Here is a 21,744-nt window from a genome sequence, read left to right on the forward strand (position 1 = left end):
ACTCCTCTAGGGCCTGCTGGAAGCGCCTAGGGACATAACTGCAGGAAGTGGGGGTGCTGCAGCACCCCCTGGCGAGCAGCGGTTTCCATCATATCCAGGGTTTACAGTTTGGTTCAATGGCTCTCAGCACCCCCACTATACACATTGTTCCAGCTCCCCGCCTAGGGAGGCCCTAGGTCATTGTATTTACCTAGCACTCCATCACACGCAATAGCACCACAGGATGCGCCAGGATGAGGAGCTACTATGCAAGCCTCAGCCCATCACTCCTCCACCCCACCACACCTCCATCACACCACTTCTGCCTCTCCTGTGAGTCCCTGTCCCCCGAGCCCCTAGTAAGCCACCCCCTCCCTAATGCCCAGAGGTGCTGCCCAGCACGGGGACTCAAGGGCAGAGGGTGTGAGGCAGGCCAGGCTGGATGTGGGGCACCCCACCATTAACCTCTTTCCACACTGAAGTTAAAGTCTGCGTGCGTGGGAGCAAGGGATGGAAAATACGGGATTCCTGAAATCGACACAGAACAGGAAACCAGGCTTTGGAACTCCACCCTGGAGACTGGTCTGCCTGGGACAGCTACGCAATGAGCACAGGCCTGCTGTGACTTGCCACTGGACTCTCGTACATTGAGGGCTGTCTGGCGATGCCCGGAGCACAACTGTCCAAGCAGCTCTCACACAGCAGAGCATGCAGATGTCCATGCAGAGAAAGGCTCAGCTCAGAAACGGCATGGCAAGGCTGTTTCGGACTTGTTTCTTTGGTGGATTAATGTCAAAAGACCTTTCAAGAGTGAGTTTTAGAGGGGTGCACTTGGCACTGGGAGGGCTAGCCTGGAAGAAAGAGCAAAGAGAAGAGCGAGCATACCCCATTTCCACAGCTCAGCCAGGAGAAGGGAGGATACAAAGGAGGCAGGTACCCAAGAAGTTTGCGGGGAGCAATGACGCAGGAGGAAATGAGAGCAGACGCAGGACTAGACGGAGTTGTGCAGAACAGGGACCACGAGTTGCGTGGAAGGAGAAAGGAAACTGAGGGAGGTGGGGGATTGACGTGACCAGAGCAGTGGGATGTCAGCAATGTAGGTGGAAAGCAGGCGTAGTAACAGGAGTGGGAGATGACCAGAGCATGAAGGCTCTTATAACCAGGCTGGAAAGGATGGGTTTTAGGAGAGATTCCTGAGTGAGGGCTGGCAACCTAGATACAGGGAGAGGAGAGGTGGGTGACAGAGGAAGTGCTGAGTGCTGGAGAAGGGACAAGGGGAACGAAGAAGAGCTAACAGCGGGACAACAAGGGAGATATTTTGGAGGCACTTGGATGCAAGGCTGAACGAGGAAAATCTGAAAGTCATCGGGTCAAAGGCGGTAACTGACCTCCCTTCCCCTATAGCAGATGAAGTCCTAGGAATAAGACGTAGAAGGAAGAGAGACATGGCGGAGAAGTAGCCAAAAGGAGACCCTGAAAGAACAATTGCAGAGACAGGAACCAGCTGCACCCTCCAGAACCTTGGAGCAAAGGGGAGGAGGGAGGTGAGGTGCAGGAGGGGGGAGTACAGCTGGCTTGCACAGAGGTAAACAGGTCAAAGGAAGGTTTGGAGACCAGGGCACAACTGACTGCTCAAGAAAACAAATCCTACGAGAGAGGGAGGAATGGGTGTGGGAGGCGGTGGGAGTAACAGAAGGGAAGGGTGCAGGGGACATGCCAGAGGATTAAAGGTTAGAGAGCCCCTTGAAGATTGAGCCTGAGGATGCCAGGCGGGCACACAGCACAAGCTGGCTGGACTTCCTGACAATGCCAGTGTGTTGCAGGGCAGAGGTAAGCCAGCAGCGGAGAAGAGATGATCCACGCAAGGCGCAGGAGGTGATCAGCAAGGAAAGGCTGAGCCGTTTAGCAAGGAAGAGGGCACAGAACAGAGGTCTCGCCAAAGAGGCCTTCCCAGGCACTCAGTGGTGCAGGAGCGTCATAGCGGACACACGGGGTGAGTGGGCAGGGAAAGAATTACTGAGCAGGATGCTCATTTGGGCCAGTGGCTGCTCACAAGACACCAGCACGTCCCCGTCACTCCGACCTGCTAAATCACATTTCAAGTCAGCAGAAATGTTACTTTCCTAACAGATTTCCACATAGGCCATTGCTGTAGCTGTCTCAGCAGCTGCTTGTTTGCCTGTGGGGGGGGGGGAGCTGGCCCACGTAATGAAGGTCGGAGATGAGGCACTAGCAAGAGGTGCTATGAAGCTATTGGGGATGTGAGGCTATTCTAGTACGAGGCTATTCCTGAATATTGATCTCTCATTTGATGCCTTAGGCCACTGAGTCCATTTGGCAGGATTCCCACTGGACACTTCCTAGAGTCCCAAAGTTCAGTTCTCCCCGTGACTATCCAGCCCTCGGAATAGCCTTAGCAACCGACAGGTTTGTTCAAACACCGCTAAGGAACTTACAAAGAAGGGAGCTCTCCAAGCTAGTTTATGCCCTTCGCACAGGGCAGAAGAAAAGGCAGACAGTCCACAGGACGGGCCAGCCTGAGGGAGAGACGTTACAGCCAGAAACAAGGAGGAACCCAAATGGCCTTAACCCTGGAAACACTCTGCGGGAAGCAGGGCAGGAAACAATACAGTACTTTCAAAAGACATCTGAAACTGACGGGCTCTCCCGTCTCCTGGTCCCCCCTTCTCACATGGAGAGGCGACAGGGAACTCTACCAGCTCAGAGAGCACGCTGCATACGAACAGGGTCTGGCTGTAGTCACTTCATTAGGAGTCTGGGAAGGGCCTTGCTACTTTACTACTCCTGCTTTTGAAGAGCCTTGAATAGCTGCTGTAGAGGGAGGGAAGCACTGCGTAAGGTTTCAACAGCTGGGCAGTCAAAAGAATAGCGAAGATTTGCTGGCTAGAGAAAAGTCCAACAGAGACATCCTGATAACACACAGAACTCCTCTCTGCACAGGGAGGGGCGCTGTACACTCCCAGCTCAGGCTGGGGATGCGGGGTTGATAGTTATTCCTTCACACTGCTGTGCTCTGAAAGATTTTAGTGGAAACCAGCACCAGGCGGACTTCTTACTCTCATCACGCACTACCCGTGTAGGTTTGTTGTCCCCCAGGTTTGCCAGCAGCGCCAGCCCATCGGGGTCCCCCACCCACTCCTGACTGGGCCAGGGGACGGGGGGAAATGCAAACTCAGAAGACGATTCTGCATTTTCTTCTAAAGAGTTTCTAGCCTTGAAAATGCAGCAGACATAAATGGATCACTGAAGCTGAAAGCTTGTCACTTAATGCACAGAGATGTCCACCTTAAAAACCCTTCTCTCCAGATTAACACTGCTCAGCCGCTGGCTGGTCTCTGAGAAGAATGAGGCTGGGCACTCATCTCCTAGCCGGATAAGACAGACTTAGATGCCTTCACACTACACCAAGGCAAGGCAGCTCAGGGAGGCTGCTACGCTACACTATTCCCCTCTGAAGGCTGCTTTAAAAACTAACGTCAACGTTTGACTCAGTGAGTGTGGAAGCTACCTCCTCCCGGCACAGCCCCCTTGCTCAGGCCCAGAGGACATGCCAGCCACCACCAAAGCTAAGTTCGGGTTCTCCACTCTCACTCCTCCTCCCCATAGCCAGACCCTCCCTCCTCTCCTCCTCCTCCCTGGGAGGCCTTCATGTGTCCACAGATAAGCCCCAGGCTCTTGAACTACACTTCATCCTGGACTCCCAGAGCCTGCATGTCATTCTCCCAGCCACACCCTTGAGCTCACAGGCTCCCCTCTCCGTGCTCTCACATACTCCAGCCACTCCTATTTGTGGCAGAATGCTCTCTCCGCTGCCTCACCCCTTGGTATGCAATCCTGCCTCACAGTTTTCTCAAGCTCCTAAACTCACCAAGTTCTTCAGCCCAGATTTGCTGTCAGCCCCTTCTTTGCTGACTCTTCTTCTCCAACCCCTGGAGCCGATACATACAAGTGCCTCTTCTACTGCCTTTAGCCAACTGCCTCTATTAAAATCCACCTCCCACACCTGAAGCAACCCTAGTTCAATCAGCTGCAGACTTTCCAGTGTACTGCAGTGACAAGTCCCATAGAAATGCCTATGAAGTGCATGAGACAGCAGCTCAAAGAACAACAGGCCTGTCCCTGAGCCCCAGGAGTTGGGAATCTCATCCCTGCCTCTCCTGAGCCGCTTTCCGGGCTGCAGAGCAACTTCTCCATCCTGCCTCCCTCCCTCTTCCAGGCCATTAACTCTCTTCCACCCACCCACCTCACCTGCCCCTCCCAGTCTCTCTCTGGCTAGAGATGAGTAACTCTCCTCCTCCTCATTCCCCCAGCTCATACTGAAATGATTTGCAGCAGCATCTCCTCCCCCAAGATCTGCACTGACACCTTCTCCCATCATCATCCAGTCCCTAAAGGAAACCACTTCCCCAGAGGTCCCTTTCTCCCCCATCTCCCCAGATTTACTCCTGAGAGTCCTAGCACTGGTAACTTCTCTTTCGGAGCAAAGGAGGCACCTTACAAGCCCCGTGCCTAGCTACTAAGTGCTGCTGCCACTTGACCGTTGATACTTTCACCTTAGCTCAGTGACCTCTTGACCAGGTAGAAATGAATGTACATCTTATAGGAACTAATCCTGCATCCTTTTGCTTTCCCTCATCACTGGCATTGCTGAATGTTTTGAAGGGCTGGCGGGTCTTTGCACTCGCATATGGATTTCAAGGTTTCCCTTCTCCAGTACAGATCCACGATTGGCTTGCATGGTATTTTATTTGCTTGTCCACGACAGCGGAATTCACCACTTGCTTACAGCACAGGCGTCAAAGTGCTGAAACTAAGGGCTTAGTGCAGGTTCCCAAGCCTGCTGCCAGCCCCTCACCTGCCTCACCCTCCTGTAGACCTGCCAGAATTCACAGGGGGAAGTCCCAATCTGCTGCACCTGTAAAGTCTGCCAGAGCAGGGCTTCTCTGCGGAGAGCCTTAGCCTGTTGGGAAAATGCTTTGTTCTGGAAGCAGAATCTGAAACTCTGTTTGAGAGGCAAGTTTGGCTGAAAGACGCCTGCGTCTTCCTGCGATGTGGTGGGAGGGAACAGGGAGACGTGCTGGAGCAGGGTTGCCCTCTTGCTCTATACAGTACTCATTTAAATGTCTATTGATCACTTCAAAACAGGAAAATTCTCCCCCCACACACACACCAAAAAACCCCCAAAGGAAACAAAACTTCTCTTAAGAAATGCACCTGAACAACCTCAGCTCTCTCAAAGCAATCAGTGACAAACTATGAAATCCCCAGTTAGGGCAACATTCGAATCCAGTCCAACTTCAGCCCACATACCTTACCCCTCAAACACATTCATGGACGCTTCACTGACCCAAGCTCCCTTCTGCCTTCCACAGAAAGGATGACACACAATGCACATCTCTTGTTCCATTCACCAACTAATCCATCCTCCAAATATTCAGGTAGTAACAACATGTGACGGACTGCTGACTTACAAGTATGTCTGCTGATAGTTCTGTATGAATGTTTCTGAGCATTACGATTAGTCACTTTGTTTCCTGGAAGAATTTAATCCAAATTAAGAAGAAAAAAAAAAAAGGTTACTTGTCAAGAGACGTACTCATCCATTCCATAAGAGAGCGGTCTGCCGCTAAGGGTGAGAGAGCACAAGAGGAAAAACAGTCTTTAACAGAGCCTTACAGGTAACCCTAATGGGAAAGGAGGAGAAGAAACCCACGGTAGGGAGCACATTGCAGGGCTGGCTTCTCCCTCCTCCTGGCCGTATCGCCAAAGGAGAGCTGACGTTCTGCCTCAAATGGCTTGGGGTTTGTTTTGTTGGGGTTTTTTTAAACCATTCTTGGTTTCTTCTACAGCCGTAGCAACCAACGGTATTTGCCATTTTGGGTCACTGAAGGAAGCTTGCGAGCGATGCTATTTATACCCTCATACTGCATCACTTGGTCCTTGGAATGCAGCACGGCAGCTTCTCACCAACCTGACTGGGGAACTGCCCAATATTAATTTGGTTGCTTCAGATTGTTGTTGGCCACCTTTGTGTTTGACGACATGAGACTTGGGTTCTTCTGTACAGCGCTGTGGGATCCAAGGATCACGACTGCCGTACAAGAGGAAAGGATTAACTCACGTGGCTAGTGGTGGTGTCCCCTTGCTTCCGTCTAGCCAGGAGGAACTAAGGTGGGAAATTGTTTTTAAAACCGTACACACCAAATAAAGGGGAAAATCCAGCATGGGAAAGGAGTGGGGACCAAGAGGCTGAGACTAAAATGGAGCGGAGACCACGGATCACTAAACGGGAGTCCCCAAGGCAAACTACTCCAGCTTCAGACTCTGTTTCAATTACACCTTCGTTTAGGCATAAGCTCTAACACTGGGTTTTCAGAAGGAGCAACTACTATCAGTATAGATGTTGCTTGGGCCGTTTATAAATTTAATGTGTTTATCTTTGGGGATGGGGGGTTATAAATGAATACTCTGTTTTGATGATACACAGCCCCACTGAATTGCTGACTTTTTACCCTTCCTCCCCTCTCTAACTTTAAACAAGTCAATAACCTCTAATTCCCAGGCTAGAGCTATAGTGCAACACGTTCCAATTTCTCAAGAACAGCACATAGCGAAGACTTAAGCACACAGCCTTCTAATCGGACTGTACTAGATTGAGATGGAAGTGGAGAGAGTCTTGCCTGAAAAACTAAATTAATGGAAAAAATAAGCATGCCTCCTTAGATGGCGAGTAAAATGCTTTCTGGAGGCTGGGTCTCTATCTCCAGAGCCCAAGACAACCACACTGTTTGAACACTGAATGAGCTCAATCTTACCAAAACATTCATATATGCCTGAGTTCCTGCTAATTCCAGAAAAACTGTGTGTTAATATGCGACATCATTTGTTATAGCAAGTTACTCTGTATTGACACTACTCCAGATGTGTCTTTCTTGGCAGCATCAGCGCCCAGGGTGCTCTGGGTAGCACTTTTAATATAGAATGTGTGTTTGCATATGTCAGCTCTTCCTCTGCTGACAGTCAGGGTGTTACAATAGTGAGAAACTCAAACTTCCTCTAGTACCTTCTCCGTATCGCTCAAATCCACCACTTTTCTCCCCATGCTTAATGGAACTCCGATGTCAATTTATCCCTGCACTTGCCTCTCCCTCCCAAGCAAACTGCAAGCTCTCTTCTACCACTCAGTTCGCCTCTCAATAACATTTTGGACCATGCCAAGGAAACTTCTGTTCCATTCAGGATTCCTTCTTTCTGCTAGTTATAGCTTCTCCTCTCCATTGTCCTTGCTCTCAATGCAGGCTTCACTACTGTATTCTAGCCCATCCGCATAGGCGGCTCTGGCATATCTAACTGCGCTCCCCTTCAAGTCTCTATGTCTATGGAATGCCACAGGGTTCAGTTGTCACCCTCTGTCTTTTCCAACTACCTTCCTGCCTCAATCTGCCTCTCTCTACCTTTGACATTAAGTACCACATTTAAGCGCATTAAGTTCCTTATTCAGTAAAGCTGTTGAAGAGACAATTTGAAAGAAAGATGCCATACAAAAGAGAGGAGTTGTACAGGTGTGATGCTCTGCAAGATGAATGCCTTACCTCCTCTGAATTCTCTGCCCCACCATCCTTCCCACCACTGCTGCCGCTGCTGGGCTTTGTGGTGCTTTTAGCAGACTTTGGAGGCTCCTGGAACAACAAGGAGAGAGCATATTCAGTTGCACTGGGCTTGGAAAAGATTTAATTCTGTTCAGTTAGACACAGGTTTCTGTGGGCTTGGCTACACTGCCCCACCGTTCAGACTACAGGGGTGAAGACAGCAGTGTCTTGTGCACCAAAGTGCTGCCCAATAAATCCCCTGCATGAACTTTGCGGGCGCAAACTAAAAGGTTCCCAGTTCACGTTAACATAGTCCTCTTCAAACAGGGCTACATTAATGTGAACTAGGAACCTTTTAATTGGCACCTGCTGCATCCACACAGAAGAGCTATAGCACAGTACTTCGGTGCACCAGGCACTGCTATTCACACCCCCAGAGTCTGCACCGCAGGATAGTGTAGACATTGCCTATATCTGCTTCACTCTTTCACAGACTGTCACGGAGACACCACCCCAGCAATAATCCATGTCTCTTAAAATGGGGGCTCCCAGAGATACTTCCTCCCCTTCACAATGGAGAACTCTGCACCTAAATAAATAAATAAAATAAATTAATGGAGATATCCTATCTCCTAGAACTGGAAGGGACCTTGAAAGGTCATCAAGTCCAGCCCCCTGCCTTCACTAGCAGGACCAAGTACTGATTTTGCCCCAGATCCCTAAGTGGCCCCCCCAAGGACTGAACTCACAGCCCTGGGTTTAGCAGGCCAATGCTCAAACCACTGAGCTATCCCTCCCCCCCAACCTAGCTAAGGCTGGAACATCCCAACTGTCCAACTACTACATACGTCATATCCTCTTCCCAGCCAATCTGACTCGGTAACCCACCCCCTGCAGTGTGGAAAGCTGGCTGTTAACCTCCCAAACAGAACCAGGCTACAAGAATGCATTCACACTCCTAAAGATTCCCCCAGCGGACCTGGGGCCTGTCCATGGCCCACCACAGATGGGTGACGGGGAATGCAATGCCAGGAGAGGACAGCAGCTGGGGAATTAGTTTAGCTAGTTACAGCACAAACGTTCCTGATGCAACATGTGGCTAAAACACCAGGCCCACGAGAGGGCATCTGACAGCAAAAAAGGTGCAAAGAATTAGCCAACACAGGACTCACAAAGGGGTTGTAATTAAGCCATGAGCTCACCAGGTACAATGGGAAGGGAAGGGACTAAAGAGTGCTTGTGGGGGAAGAAACAGAGAGCACGGGGGGGGGAGATAGTGGGGGGAAGAACGACAGGAAAAGAGGTGGGAGAGCTGGGGTTGGAGAGAAGTGGGAGAAAAGGGAAGTAGGGGAGAGAGAAGCCAGAGCCAGATGAACAACAGACGTGCAGCAGCCAGGAATGTGAGCGAGGCTAGTGCACCCAGAGGACGGTGCAGCACTCTAGCCTGCTGCCTGCAGACACCTGTGCATCATGCATGGACAGTGTTTTCACTGTGTGTGGCCAGTCGGTGCTGTGGTCCATGGCAACATGTGTGCCAGATGCATCATGTATGCACAGGCCATGGCAGCATGTTCCAGGTGGGTTTCCGCACCATGACCTAGAGAGCACGGTGTGGGTGATATGAGCCTGGGTTGTGGCAACATGTTCACCAAACATGTCGTGCCCACACACGTCCTTGCTATGGCACCGCATGCAATGCTGCAGCCCGATAAGTGCCTGAGCCTGGTCACCACTAGCATCGAGGCCACGTGTGTGTTTGCCCCACGCAGGGATTGCACCATGCCGCTGGAGCCGTCACGTCTTTTTGTGCCAAACGTGCCTGGACTGTGTCAGAGTTCACAGGCAGGTGCAGATTTATACCTGCGCTGCAGCCCTGTGGCCCCTCATGCCCACACCATAGTGATATGCTATTGAACACGTACCCCTACCTGGGGCACTGCTGCCCTTCCCCCTGCACCACGGCACCTTGTTACTGACGCCTACCGGGGCAGCACTGCGGGACCCACTGCCTCCCACCCTCTTCTCCCTGCACTATAGCCTCCAGGCCTCTTTACCCCATAGCTCCCTCCGCCCCCCTGCCTCATAACCCCCCCCAGCCCCCAGACCCATAGCCCCCTCCACCCCCCCTTCCCCACAGCCCCCTCCACCCCAGCACCTCCGCCCACCTGCCCCATAGCCCCCTCCATCCCTGGCACCTCCGCCAACCTGCCCCATAGCCCCCCACAGCCCCCAGACCCATAGCCCCCTCCACCCCTGGCACCTCCGCCCACCTGCCCCATAACCCCCCCCAGCCCACAGACCCATAGCCCCCTCCACCCCTCCTTCCCCACAGCTCCCTCCACCCCTGGCACCTCCGCCAACCTGCCCCATAGCCCCCCACAACCCCCAGACCCACAGCCCCCTCCACCCCGGCACCTCCGCCCACCTGCCCCACAACTCCCAGACCCATAGCCCCCTCCAGCCCCCCTTCCCCACAGCCTCCTCCACCCCAGCACCTCCGCCCACCTGCCCCATAACCCCCCACAGCCTCCAGACCCATAGCTCCCTCTAGTCCCCTCCGGGCTGCAGCCCCCGTGCCCCTTTGCCCTCCGCCCCCGGGGGCTGCAGCCCCGGCCCCGGCCTGCCCCTTTCCCTGTCCCGGGGGGAGGCCGGGCCGCGAGGGGCATGGGGGGAAGGAGCCGCGCTGCCCGCCGGCCCCACCTTCTCCTTCTTCAGCTTGTAGGGCATCCCGGCTCCGCTCGGCCCGCTCGCCGCCGCCGCCGCCTCAGCCGGGCCCAGCCGCCTCCCCGGCCCAAACCTGCCTAGCAACAGCCTCGCCGGCCGCACGCCACTGGCTAGGGCCGCCGGCACGGAATTTCCTCATTGGCCACCTACCGCGCTACCTACGCCAGCAGTCGCCGCGGCCGATTGGCTGGAGCGCGCCGGAAGGGGCGGGGCCGTGGCAAGAAGAGGGGCCCAAGGCAGCCAGCCGCTCCTCCCAGGCAGGGTCACGTGGCGCCATAGGAGGAGGCGCCCGGCCGCGCCGCCTAGCGGGCGGGAGGGGAACAGATCTGTGGCTGGACCCCAGGGCAGGGGAAAGGCTCTCCCCGGAGAGCAGGCTTGGCTCCACCCAGGTGGCAGGGACAGACCTCCAGGCGGCAAGGGGCGCTGGCAGAGCACAGCACAGCCCCCCCAGCACAGCACAGCCCCGGCCTAGTCTGCCCGCCACATGCCTGCTGACACTTGACAGGCCTGAGTGACCACGCTACCTACACTAGGTGCTCCCCCTCCCCGTGGCTGGGTCCGCAGGGGAAGCCCTCCCGTCCACCTGGCGCTGTCCATGCCCGTGGCTAGGTCACTGCCACGGCGTCGCTCAGGGAGGTGGATTTTCCCACCGTTATCCCCACATATGTTGGTAGTGCAGATGGGCGCAGCTGCCGCCAGCGTGGGATCGTGAGCCAGCAGCTTTAGGTGACTTATGCCTTGATGCTGCAGGATCACAGGCCTCCGTGTTTACCTTGAGCAGCTCATGTGTGAAAGCTACAGCTGGCCTTGTCCACGCTAGGATTGTCATGTCCGTTAGCCAACACTTGTTCGAAACTCACCTTTTCCCTAGAATAGTCATCCACATCAGGGAGCCTCCCCCAAGACAGGCTGGGTAACCTCACCTACCTTTATTCTGAATCAGAGACATTTTGACCTGTTTTTACTGCGGTAAGAGGGCACCTTTACATGTCCATTTAGCTGCCCATCAATGTCTGTCACAAGTAGGATCGCACTGGTAGTGTCCTGCGGCGTGAACGAAAAGTGTTTTTTTTAAACCATGTATTAACTAATACCAGTACAGTCCTAGTGAAGACAAGGCAGTTGTGGCTTTAACACACATTAGCAGATTGAGGTAAAGACTAGGAATTTTGACCTGCTAACATGTTAAAGCTACAACTGCCAGTACATTCACCTGCCAAAAAACCCCACACCTGTCCAATCTTTTTTAATATTAATATTTGATAGACATGCCTGGTTTGTTAAATGAGTGCAATCAGGGATTTCACTTGATTTAATAAAATCGCCAGAAACAACATGTTGTGGGAAGTGTAAAGATGCTCACTTTGTAATATGGTAACACCCTGTTAAACAGAGAGAGCTCATGATTACATTACAGTATAATGTTTCTCTAAACAAAAGTTCATTTTTAGATTGGTTAAAATTTCCTAAATAAATAAAGAGTAAAACAAGCAAACCACAAAACCTACCACTGGCTTGAATTCTCTAGGATTTTTCCATGTGTCAATTACCATGTGTTAGCTAGCATGCAGTAAAATCTTAACTTTTTTTCCTAGTGAAGATAGGATCTTTATGTCTTGAGAGAGAGTTTGATGCCCATGGAATATTTGGGATATGAGTTGGTTGTCAGGATTAACGACCATATAAGCTTCCTGATGAAAAGGCAGGCAGCACCAAATTATTCAGGAATTCTAGGCCATAAAGAAACATCCATTGCATGCAAAACAGCATCTGATCATGCAGATCTGTAGGGATGCTTTAATTCAGGTGTCGCGACTCGCTGCTGTTCAGCACTAAAGACACAACAACAACTGCTCAATTCATTCAAATATTTTATAATAGAAAACTATTTTCTGTGTGAGTTAATTGGAGAGCGTAGTGCTTGTCTGGTTTCACTCACATAGTGTGTGCCCCTGAATTAACTCAAACAGAGAAAGTGATAAAAGACAAAAACACCCTGTCACTCATGGGAGAACACTTTTCACAAAGATATTGCCTCACCCACCTTGTCTCTCTCACATGTGTCCTATGCATTGAACAGGGAGGGAATGGAAGTGTCTGGGATGGGTTTAGAGGGAGACTGTGAGGCTGAGGGAATGTGGGGGCAAAAAAGGAGAGTATGAGGCTGGCTGACTGAAGAGAAGGGAGGGAAAATATTGGGGGGGATAACAGAGCCACTCCCTCCCCCCTTATATCTTTGTGAGTTAATGAGTCCTGTCTCAGAGAATCAGCAGAACCCACTTAACAATGCCCAATTGGACCAACATCTGCTAATTGGGCGGGTGTTTCAGGCAAACTGCTGACCCCACCATATCAGTCTCTGATTACTTTCTCCAAAACAAAGAAGAGATGCTTTGGGATCCACAGACATCTCTCCCCCTGGACACAAGCAACCACTGGCCAGTGCTGCATCACATCTGCTTGAGGCCAGATCGGGAAGCCAAGCAGCTACTTAATCAGAAAGAGCAGGTAGTGATGATGAGTAAACAGATTTGGGGATGTTGGAGGTGCTAGGCCCGAGAAGGAACCCCATGAAAATGGGGCCTCACTCTGCAGGAGTCAGAGAACCAGTACTTCTCACCCAACAAGGATGGCTGGCAGAGGAGAAAGATTCTCTGCATGCACTTAGCATAGATATGATAGCAACTAGCTTCCATTATAAAGCCTGGCTTAGCATCCCTATCACTTGCACAAGGCCTCCTCATTGTCCTCCTTCAAACTCTCTCTGTGCAGTTCTGGTCTCCCATGTTTAAGAAGGGTGAATTCAAACTGGAACGGGTACAGAGAAGGGCTACTAGGATGATCCAAAGAATGGAAAACCTGTCTTATGAAAGGAGACTCAAAGAGCTCAACTTGTTTAGCCTAACCAAAAGAAGGCTGAGAGGAGATCTGATTGCTCTCTATAAATACATCAGAGGGATAAATACCAGGGAGAGTGAGGAATTATTTAAGCTCAGTACCAATGTGGACACAAGAATAAATGGATATAAACTGGCCATCAGGAAGTTTAGACTTGAAATTAGACAAAGGTTTCTAACCATCAGAGGAGTGAAGTTCTGGAACAGTCTGCCAAGGGGAATAGTGGAGGCAAAAGACATATCTGGCTTCAAGACTAAGCTTGATAAGTTTATGAAGGGGATGGTATGATGGGATAGCCTAATTTGGGCAATTAATTGATCTTTGACTATTAGCGGTAAATATGCCCAATGGCTTGTGATGGGATGTTAGATGGGGTGGGATCTGAATTACTACAGAGAATTCTTTCCTGGGTGTCTGGCTGGTGAGTCTTGCCCACATGCTCAGGGTTTAGCTGATTGCCATATTTGGGGTCGGGAAGGAATTTTCCCCCAGGGCAGATTGGCAGAGGCCCTGGGGGTTTTTCGCCTTCCTCTATAGCGTGGGGCACGGGTCACTTGCTGGAGGATTCTCTGCACCTTGAAGTCTTTAAACCACGATTTGAGGACTTCAATAACTCAGACATAGGATAGGGGTTTGTTACAGCAGTGGGTGGGTGAGATTCTGTGGCCTGCGTTGTACAGGAGGTCGGACTAGACGATCATAATGGTCCCTTCTGACCTTAAAGTCTATGAGATCTATGAAATCTTCTGCAGTTGGGGCTACAGACAAAGGGGTCAATGGCTTGGCAGCTAGTGAGTTGGGACAGCTGCTTCTTATGCCTCACTGTTTCCTTCCACTGACTCACCCCACGTGTCTATTACACCCCTCTGTCACCCTGATTCCCACTAGACTGGCAGCTGTGTTAGGGCTATTTCTTCGTCCGGTGTCTGTGCAGCGCCTAGCACAACGGAGCCCGTGTCTTTGTCCGGTGTCGGTGCAGCGCCTGGCGCAACGGAGCCCGTGTCTTTGTCCGGTGTCGGTGCAGCGCCTGGCGCAACGGAGCCCGTGTCTTTGTCCGGTGTCAGTGCAACGCCTGGCGCAATGGAGCCCGTGTCTTTGTCCGGTGTCGGTGCAGCGCCTGGCGCAACGGAGCCCGTGTCTTTGTCCGGTGTCAGTGCAGCGCCTGGCGCAACGGAGCCCGTGTCTTTGTCCGGTGTCGGTGCAGCGCCTGGCGCAACGGAGCCCGTGTCTTTGTCCGGTGTCGGTGCAGCGCCTGGCGCAACGGAGCCCGTGTCTTTGTCCGGTGTCGGTGCAGCGCCTGGCGCAACGGAGCCCGTGTCTTTGTCCGGTGTTTGTGCAGCGCCTGGCGCAACGGAGCCCGTGTCTTTGTCCGGTGTTTGTGCAGCGCCTGGCGCAACGGAGCCCGTGTCTTTGTCCGGTGTTTGTGCAGCGCCTGGCGCAACGGAGCCCGTGTCTTTGTCCGGTGTTTGTGCAGCGCCTGGCGCAACGGAGCCCGTGTCTTTGTCCGGTGTTTGTGCAGCGCCTGGCGCAACGGAGCCCTGGTCCATGGCCAGACACTGCTGATGTGGGCTGAGGCTACAGGCAGCCTGCAAGAGCGGGAAGCTCGGCCCTAGGCACAGCAGCTGCGATCACTGGGGCTGCAATGAGCCTGCTCCAGCTGCCGCTTGCCCTGGCTGTGCGGGGAGCAGGGGCTGTTCTGGTCGGGCCTGGCCAAGGATCTGCTCTGCCCCTGCTCTCCCTGGTCCTGGTTCTGGCAGGCCGCTCTGCGATACTCTCAATGACAGAGAGGGGCTCCCTCGCTCGCTCTCCATGGTCCTGGCTCTGGCGGGCTGCTCTCCGTTCGCTCTCTATGATACCGAGGGGGCGCTCTGCACCCGCTCTCTGTGGTGCCAAGGGGCCGCTCTGTGCCCACTCTCCATGGTACTGGCACTGGCGGGCTGCTCTGCGCTCGCTCTCTATGCTACCGAGGGGGCGCTCTGTACTCGCTCTCTATGGTCCTGGCTCCGGCAGAGCGCTCTGCGCTCGCTCTCTATGGTACCGAAGGGACGCTCTGTGCTCGCTCTCCATGGTCCTGGGTCTGGCGGGCTGCTCTGTGCTTGTTCTCTATGGTAGAGGCACCGCTCGGCGCTTGCTTTCCATGATCCTGGCTCCAGCGGAATGCTCTGTGTTCGCTCTCTATGGTGCCAAGGCGCTGCTCTGCGCTCGCTCTCCATGGTCCTGGCTCTGAAGGGCCGCTCTGCGCTCACTCTCTGTGGTGCCGAGGCCGCTCTGCGCTTGCTCTCTATAGTACAGAACGGGCCGCTCTGCGCTCGGTCTCATGATGCCGAGGCGCCGCTCTGCGCTCGGTCTCCATGGTAGAGAACGGGCCGCTCTGCGCTCACTCTCCGTGGTGCCGAGGCGCCGCTCTGCGCTCGCTCTCGATGGTAGAGAGGCCGCTCTCCGCGGGCTCTATGGCGCTGGCGGTGGTGCGGCCCCTGGACGCCCTGCCCCCGGAGCTGCCCCCGGGGGTGGCGGTGCTGCGGGCCCCGGCCCCGCTGGCGGCGCGGCTGCGCGGGGCGGGCGGGCCGGCGCTGGTGCTGGCGGTGCGGCCCGCGGGCCGGCCCGGGGCCCAGCCGGCGCTGCTGAGCGCGGCGGTGGTGGCGGGCGGGCCGGGCGGCGGCGCCGAGCTGTGGCTACGCGGCGGCTGGCGGCGGCGGCTGGGGCTGGCGGCGGGGCGGCGCGTGGCGCTGTGGCCGGTGCGGCGGCCGCCGGCGCTGGGCTGGGCGCTGCTGGGCGCGGGGCCGGGCCGGGCGGGGCCGGGGCCGGGGCCGGGGCTGGCGCGGCGGGGCGAGGCGCTGCCGGGCCCGGGGCCGCTGCTGCTGGAGGCGCGGCCGGCGCTGCAGGGGCTGCTGGGCGCGGGGACGCGGCTGGCGCTGACCGAGCTGCGGCCGGAGCGCGGGGCCCCCCCGCCGGGCCCGGGGCCGCCGCCGCTGGTGTCCCGGTTCGCGCGGGGGGCGGAGGGCCCGGCCCGGCTGCGGGCGCTGCGCGGGGACCCGGCGCCCTGGGGGCTGCCGGCCGAGGCCGGGGCCGGGGCGGGCGCGGCGCTGTGGGTGACCCGGCGCTGCCTGCGCGGGCTCGGCCTCTTCCAGGGCGAGTGGGTGCGGCTGCGGCGGGAGGGCGAGGCCGGGCCCGGCGGGGCGCACCTGGCGGCCGTGCTGGCCCTGCATCCCCGCTGGGACTTCCCGCAGGAGCCCCGGGACCCCCCGGAGGGCTCGGCCGTCATCCCGGCCGCGCTGGCCTTCAACCTGGCCTGCGACCCGCTGGGCGGGAGCCACCTGCTCATCCAGGTACCGCGCTGGGCCTCGGCCCTCCAGGGCTTGGCAGAGCGCGGAGATGGGGGGCCGGGGGATCCCCAGGCGGCCAGCCGGGTGTGGGGTGGGTGCAGGCGCGGCGGGGTGGAGGGGCCTGGCCGGCGGCTGGGAGGGGCGCTGGCCAGGTGGCCGGCAGGGCTGCGGTGGGTGGGTGGCCAGTGATCTCCCAGGGATGGTGTTGATGGAGAAGCGTTTGGGAGGCTGGGTGGGTGGAGGAAGGTGAGGTACCTCTGTGGGAAAGGAATGAGCTGTCGGCTGGCTCGCAGGGGAAGCCCTTGGCAAGGCAGGTATGGGAGTGACAGTGGAGAGTGGCTAAAGTCCCAGGTGTAGTTGATGCTTCAGCTAGAGTTGGCGGGAGCTCTGCAGTGGCACCACCCTGCTTGCCTTGGGGAGGAGCCGCTGTTGTCTTCCTCCCCTTCAATGGAGAAGGTAGAGCAGGTTTTCAGCAGTGTTTTGGGGGAAGAGGGCTTGCTCTGTAGGTTGTTGCCACCTGGAAGTTGAGGACAAGTGGGTCATAACTTCCTAATGGTGATACAGCCCCATTAAGGCTCCACCAGGCCATTATTTCCTTTGCAGAGGTATGGGGAAGCTCCTGGTATGGAAGAGAGACAAGGAAGTCGGTCCTTGCTATCCATACCGCCCTTTGTGAAGGAACTGCACATAGAGATTGTCTCCTCACCAGCCTACAGCACCAGAGGAGTCTATGATAGTATTCTCCATCAACACTTCCAAACTCCCAGGTTAGCCTTTTGGTAAAGATGACACGTTATTTTTGTCCCTTTAATCGCCCTAGGAAGAAGGGAGCATCTCAATGCCATGCTTCATCGCTGCTTCTTAAGTACACAATGAGCAATGCACCTCCAAAGTACCCATTGCACAGTTGACTAAACCCATTAATACTCACTGAGGCCTGGTCTACACTAACCCCCAAATTCGAACTAAGGTACGCAACTTCAGCTACGTGAATAACGTAGCTGAAGTCGACATACCTTAGTTCGAACTTACCGCGGTTCAGACGCGGTCCACACGCGGCAGGCAGGCTCCCCGTCGACTCCGCGGTACTCCTCTCGCTGAGCTGGAGTACCGCAGTCGACGGCGAGCGCTTCCGGGATCGATTTATCGCGTCCAGACCAGACGCGATAAATCGAACCCGGAACTTCGATTGCCAGCCGTCGAACTACCGCGGTAGTGTAGACCTGGCCTGAGAATGATCACAAACTAACCTGGGAATATTTGGAACATCCCACTGGGGTGCCTGCTTAACTCAGCAAAATAGTCTAGGGCACGTACTGAGAACTGTTTTCCACTATCGATCCACCCTACTTCCTCTCCCTGGGATATCCCCCGACCTTGTGCTAAGCTTCCTCAATCTCCTCCTTCAAATCATTCCTCAGTACTCCCTTCTGCTGGAGTGTTTTCTGTAACACATGGGAGGTCATTGTCCCGCTCTGCTTGGCACTGGTGAGGCCTGTGTCCAGTTCTGGGCGCCACGCTTCAGGAAAGACGTGGATATACTGCAGAGAGTCCAGAGGAGAGCAACAAAAATGATATGAAGCAAGGTTTAAAAAAAACTGGGCATGTCTGGTCTTGAGAAACGAAGACTGAATGGGAACCTGATAACAGTCTTCAAATATGCTACGGGCTGCTATACAGAGGACAGTGATCGATTGTTCTCCATGTCCATTGAAGATAGAAACTTCCACTGCTGGCCCTTTCCAAACATCTTCATTCTGGGCACTGTTTGTAAAACCAGTATTAAACTTAATTTTAAAAAAATCCGATGAGTAACTGTTTGTTATAATCAGAGGGGTAGCCGTGTTAGTCTGAATCTGTAAAAAGCAACAGAGGGTCCTGTGGCACCTTTAAGACTAACAGAAGTATTGGGAGCATAAGCTTTCGTGGGTAAGAACCTCACTTCTTCAGATGCAAGTAATGGAAATCTCCAGAGGCAGGTATAAATCAGTGTGGAGATAACGAGGTTAGTTCAATCAGGGAGGGTGAGGTGCTCTGCTAGCAGTAGAGGTGTGAACACCAAGGGAGGAGAAACTGCTTCTGTAGTTGGATAGCCATTCACAGTCTTTGTTTAATCCTGATCTGATGGTGTCAAATTTGCAAATGAACTGGAGCTCAGCAGTTTCTCTTTGGAGTCTGGTCCTGAAGTTTTTTTGCTGTAAGATGGCTACCTTAACATCTGCTATTGTGTGGCCAGGGAGGTTAAAGTGTTCTCCTACAGGTTTTTGTATATTGCCATTCCTGATATCTGACTTGTGTCCATTTATCCTCTTGCGTAGTGACTGTCCAGTTTGGCCAATGTACATAGCAGAGGGGCATTGCTGGCACATGATGGCATATATAACATTGGTGGACGTGCAGGTGAATGAGCCGGTGATGTAGCTGATCTGGTTAGGTCCTGTGATAGTGCTGCTGGTGTAGATATGTGGGCAGAGTTGGCATCGAGGTTTGTTGCATGGGTTGGTTCCTGAGTTAGAGTTGTTATGGTGCGGTGCGTGGTTGCTGGTGAGAATATGCTTAAGGTTGGCAGGTTGTCTGTGGGCGAGGACAGGCCTGCCTCCCAAGGTCTGTGAAAGTGAGGGGTCATTGTCCAGGATGGGTTGTAGATCACTGATGATGCGTTGGAGAGGTTTAAGCTGAGGGCTGTAGGTGATGGCCAGTGGAGTTCTGTTGGTTTCTTTTTTGGGCCTGTCTTGTAGCAGGAGGCTTCTGGGTACACGTCTGGCTCTGTTGATTTGTTCCTTTATTTCCTTGTGTGGGTATCGTAGTTTTGAGAATGCTTGGTGAAGATCTTGTAGGTGTTGGTCTCTGTCTGAGGGGTTGGAGCAGATGCGGTTGTACCTCAGTGCTTGGCTGTAAACGATGGATCGTGTGGTGTGTCCGGGGTGGAAGCTGGAGGCATGAAGGTAGGCATAGCGGTCGGTGGGTTTTCGGTATAGGGTGGTGTTAACGTGGCCATTGCTTATTTGTACGGTGGTGTCCAGGAAGTGGACCTCCCGTGTAGATTGGTCCAGGCTGAGGTTGATGGTGGGGTGGAAGCTGTTGAAATCATGGTGGAATTCTTCCAGGGTCTCCTTCCCATGGGTCCAGATGATGAAGATGTCATCAATGTAGCGTAGGTAGAGAAGGGGCGTGAGTGGACGAGAGCTGAGGAAGCGTTGTTCCAGGTCAGCCATAAAGATGTTGGCATATTGTGGGGCCATGCGGGTGCCCATAGCGGTGCCACTGGTCTGGAGGTATATATTGTCACCAAATTTGAAATAATTGTGCGTGAGGATAAAGTCACAGAGCTCGGCAATAAGTTGTGCTGTGTCATCATCAGGGATACTGTTCCTGACAGCTTGTATTCCATCTGTGTGTGGGATGTTTGTGTAGAGAGCCTCTACATCCATGGTGGCTAGGATGGTGTTTTCTGGGAGGTCACCAATGCATTGTAGTTTTCTCAGGAAATCTGTGGTGTCACGGAGATAGCTGGGAGTGCTGGTGGCGTAGGGTCTGAGTAGGGAGTCCACATATCCAGACAGTCCTTCAGTGAGAGTGCCAATGCCCGAGATGATGGGGCGTCCAGGATTTCCAGGTTTGTGGATCTTGGGTAGTAGATAGAATAACCCCGGTCGGGGCTCTAAGGGTATGTTGATTTGTTCCTGTGTTAGTGTAGGGAGTGTCCTGAGTAGATGGTGCAGTTTCTTAGTGTATTCCTCAGTGGGATCTGAGGAAAGTGGCCTGTAGAATTTGGTATTGGAGAGTTGTCTGGCGGCCTCCTTCTGGTAGTCAGACCTGTTCATGATGACAACAGCACCTCCTTTATCAGCCTCTTTGATGATAATGTCAGGGTGGTTTCTGAGGCTGTGGATGGCATTGCGTTCTGCACGACTTAGGTTATGAGGCAAGCGATGTTGTTTTTCCACAATTTCTGCCTGTGCACGTCGGCGGAAGCATTCTATGTATAGGTCCAGACTGTCATTTCGACCCTCAGGAGGAGTCCATGTGGAGTTCTTCTTCCTGTGTTGTTGGTGGGAGGGTATCTGTGTATCAGTGCGCTGTTCAGTGTTATCTTGAAAGTATTCTCTGAGTCGGAGGCGGCGAAAGTAGGCTTCCAGATCACCGCAGAACTGTATCATGTTCGTGGGGGTGCTGGGGCAAAAAGAGAGTCCCCGAGATAGGACAGACTCCTCTGCTGGGTTGAGTGTGTAGCTGGATAAATTGACGATATTGCTGGGTGAGTTAGGGGTACCCCTGTTGTGGCCCCATGTGCCAGGTAGGATTTTAGACAGCTTACGGTCCTTTTTCCTTTGTAGAGAGGTGAAGTGTGTAATGTAGATCTCCTGTCTTATTTTAGTAAAGTCCATTTGTGTGGAGGGTTGGTTATTTATGAAAGTCTCCAGGTTGGAGAGCTCTTTCTTGATGTTTATCTGTTTGCTGTATAGGATGCTGATCAGGTGGTTCCTCAGTTTCTTTGATAGTGTATGGCATAATCTCTCACTGTGGTCTGTGCAGTATGTAGATAGCAATGGATTTTTCACCTTCAGTCCATTTGGTATGATGTCCATCCGTTTGCATTTGGAAAGGAAGATGATATCTGTCTGTATTTGTGCAAGTTTCTTCATGAGGTTGATAGATTTCCATTCCATACGGCTAAATGCAGTGCCTTGCATGGTGTCAAGTATCAGAGGGGTAGCCGTGTTAGTCTGAATCTGTAAAAAGCAACAGAGGGTCCTGTGGCACCTTTAAGACTAACAGAAGTATTGGGAGCATAAGCTTTCGTGGGTAAGAACCTCACTTCTTCAGATGCAAGTAATGGAAATCTCCAGAGGCAGGTATAAATCAGTGTGGAGATAACGAGGTTAGTTCAATCAGGGAGGGTGAGGTGCTCTGCTAGCAGTAGAGGTGTGAACACCAAGGGAGGAGAAACTGCTTCTGTAGTTGGATAGCCATTCACAGTCTTTGTTTAATCCTGATCTGATGGTGTCAAATTTGCAAATGAACTGGAGCTCAGCAGTTTCTCTTTGGAGTCTGGTCCTGAAGTTTTTTTGCTGTAAGATGGCTACCTTAACATCTGCTATTGTGTGGCCAGGGAGGTTAAAGTGTTCTCCTACAGGTTTTTGTATATTGCCATTCCTGATATCTGACTTGTGTCCATTTATCCTCTTGCGTAGTGACTGTCCAGTTTG

At 53.5% G+C, this 21,744-nt stretch overlaps 2 protein-coding genes across 4 annotated transcripts in view; one reads left to right on the forward strand and one right to left on the reverse strand.

Moving 5' to 3' along the window:
- PPP2R5D (protein phosphatase 2 regulatory subunit B'delta) overlaps positions 1-10,348 on the reverse strand; it is a 42,198-nt gene extending 31,850 nt beyond the window's left edge. For 2 of the 3 annotated variants that reach the window (XM_065402066.1, XM_065402068.1), the window contains exons 1-2: positions 10,290-10,348; positions 7,593-7,679 (exon numbers count right to left, since the gene is read on the reverse strand). In XM_065402066.1, coding sequence (XP_065258138.1) covers positions 7,593-7,679; positions 10,290-10,316 — 114 coding nt within the window. In that variant the 5' untranslated portion in view covers positions 10,317-10,348. Of the gene's footprint in view, positions 1-5,471; positions 5,537-7,592; positions 7,680-10,289 lie in introns of those variants that run through there. The other variant, XM_065402067.1, reaches the window with a different exon arrangement.
- Positions 10,349-15,661: 5,313 nt separating this feature from the next.
- Positions 15,662-21,744, forward strand: part of PEX6 (peroxisomal biogenesis factor 6) — a 35,151-nt gene continuing 29,068 nt past the window's right edge. The window contains exons 1-2 of the mRNA XM_065401507.1: positions 15,662-16,537; positions 17,138-17,301. Coding sequence (XP_065257579.1) covers positions 15,662-16,537; positions 17,138-17,301 — 1,040 coding nt within the window. The remainder of the gene's footprint in view (positions 16,538-17,137; positions 17,302-21,744) is intronic.

This window comes from Emys orbicularis, chromosome 3 (assembly GCF_028017835.1).
Source record: "Emys orbicularis isolate rEmyOrb1 chromosome 3, rEmyOrb1.hap1, whole genome shotgun sequence".
NCBI lineage: Eukaryota > Metazoa > Chordata > Testudines > Emydidae > Emys > Emys orbicularis.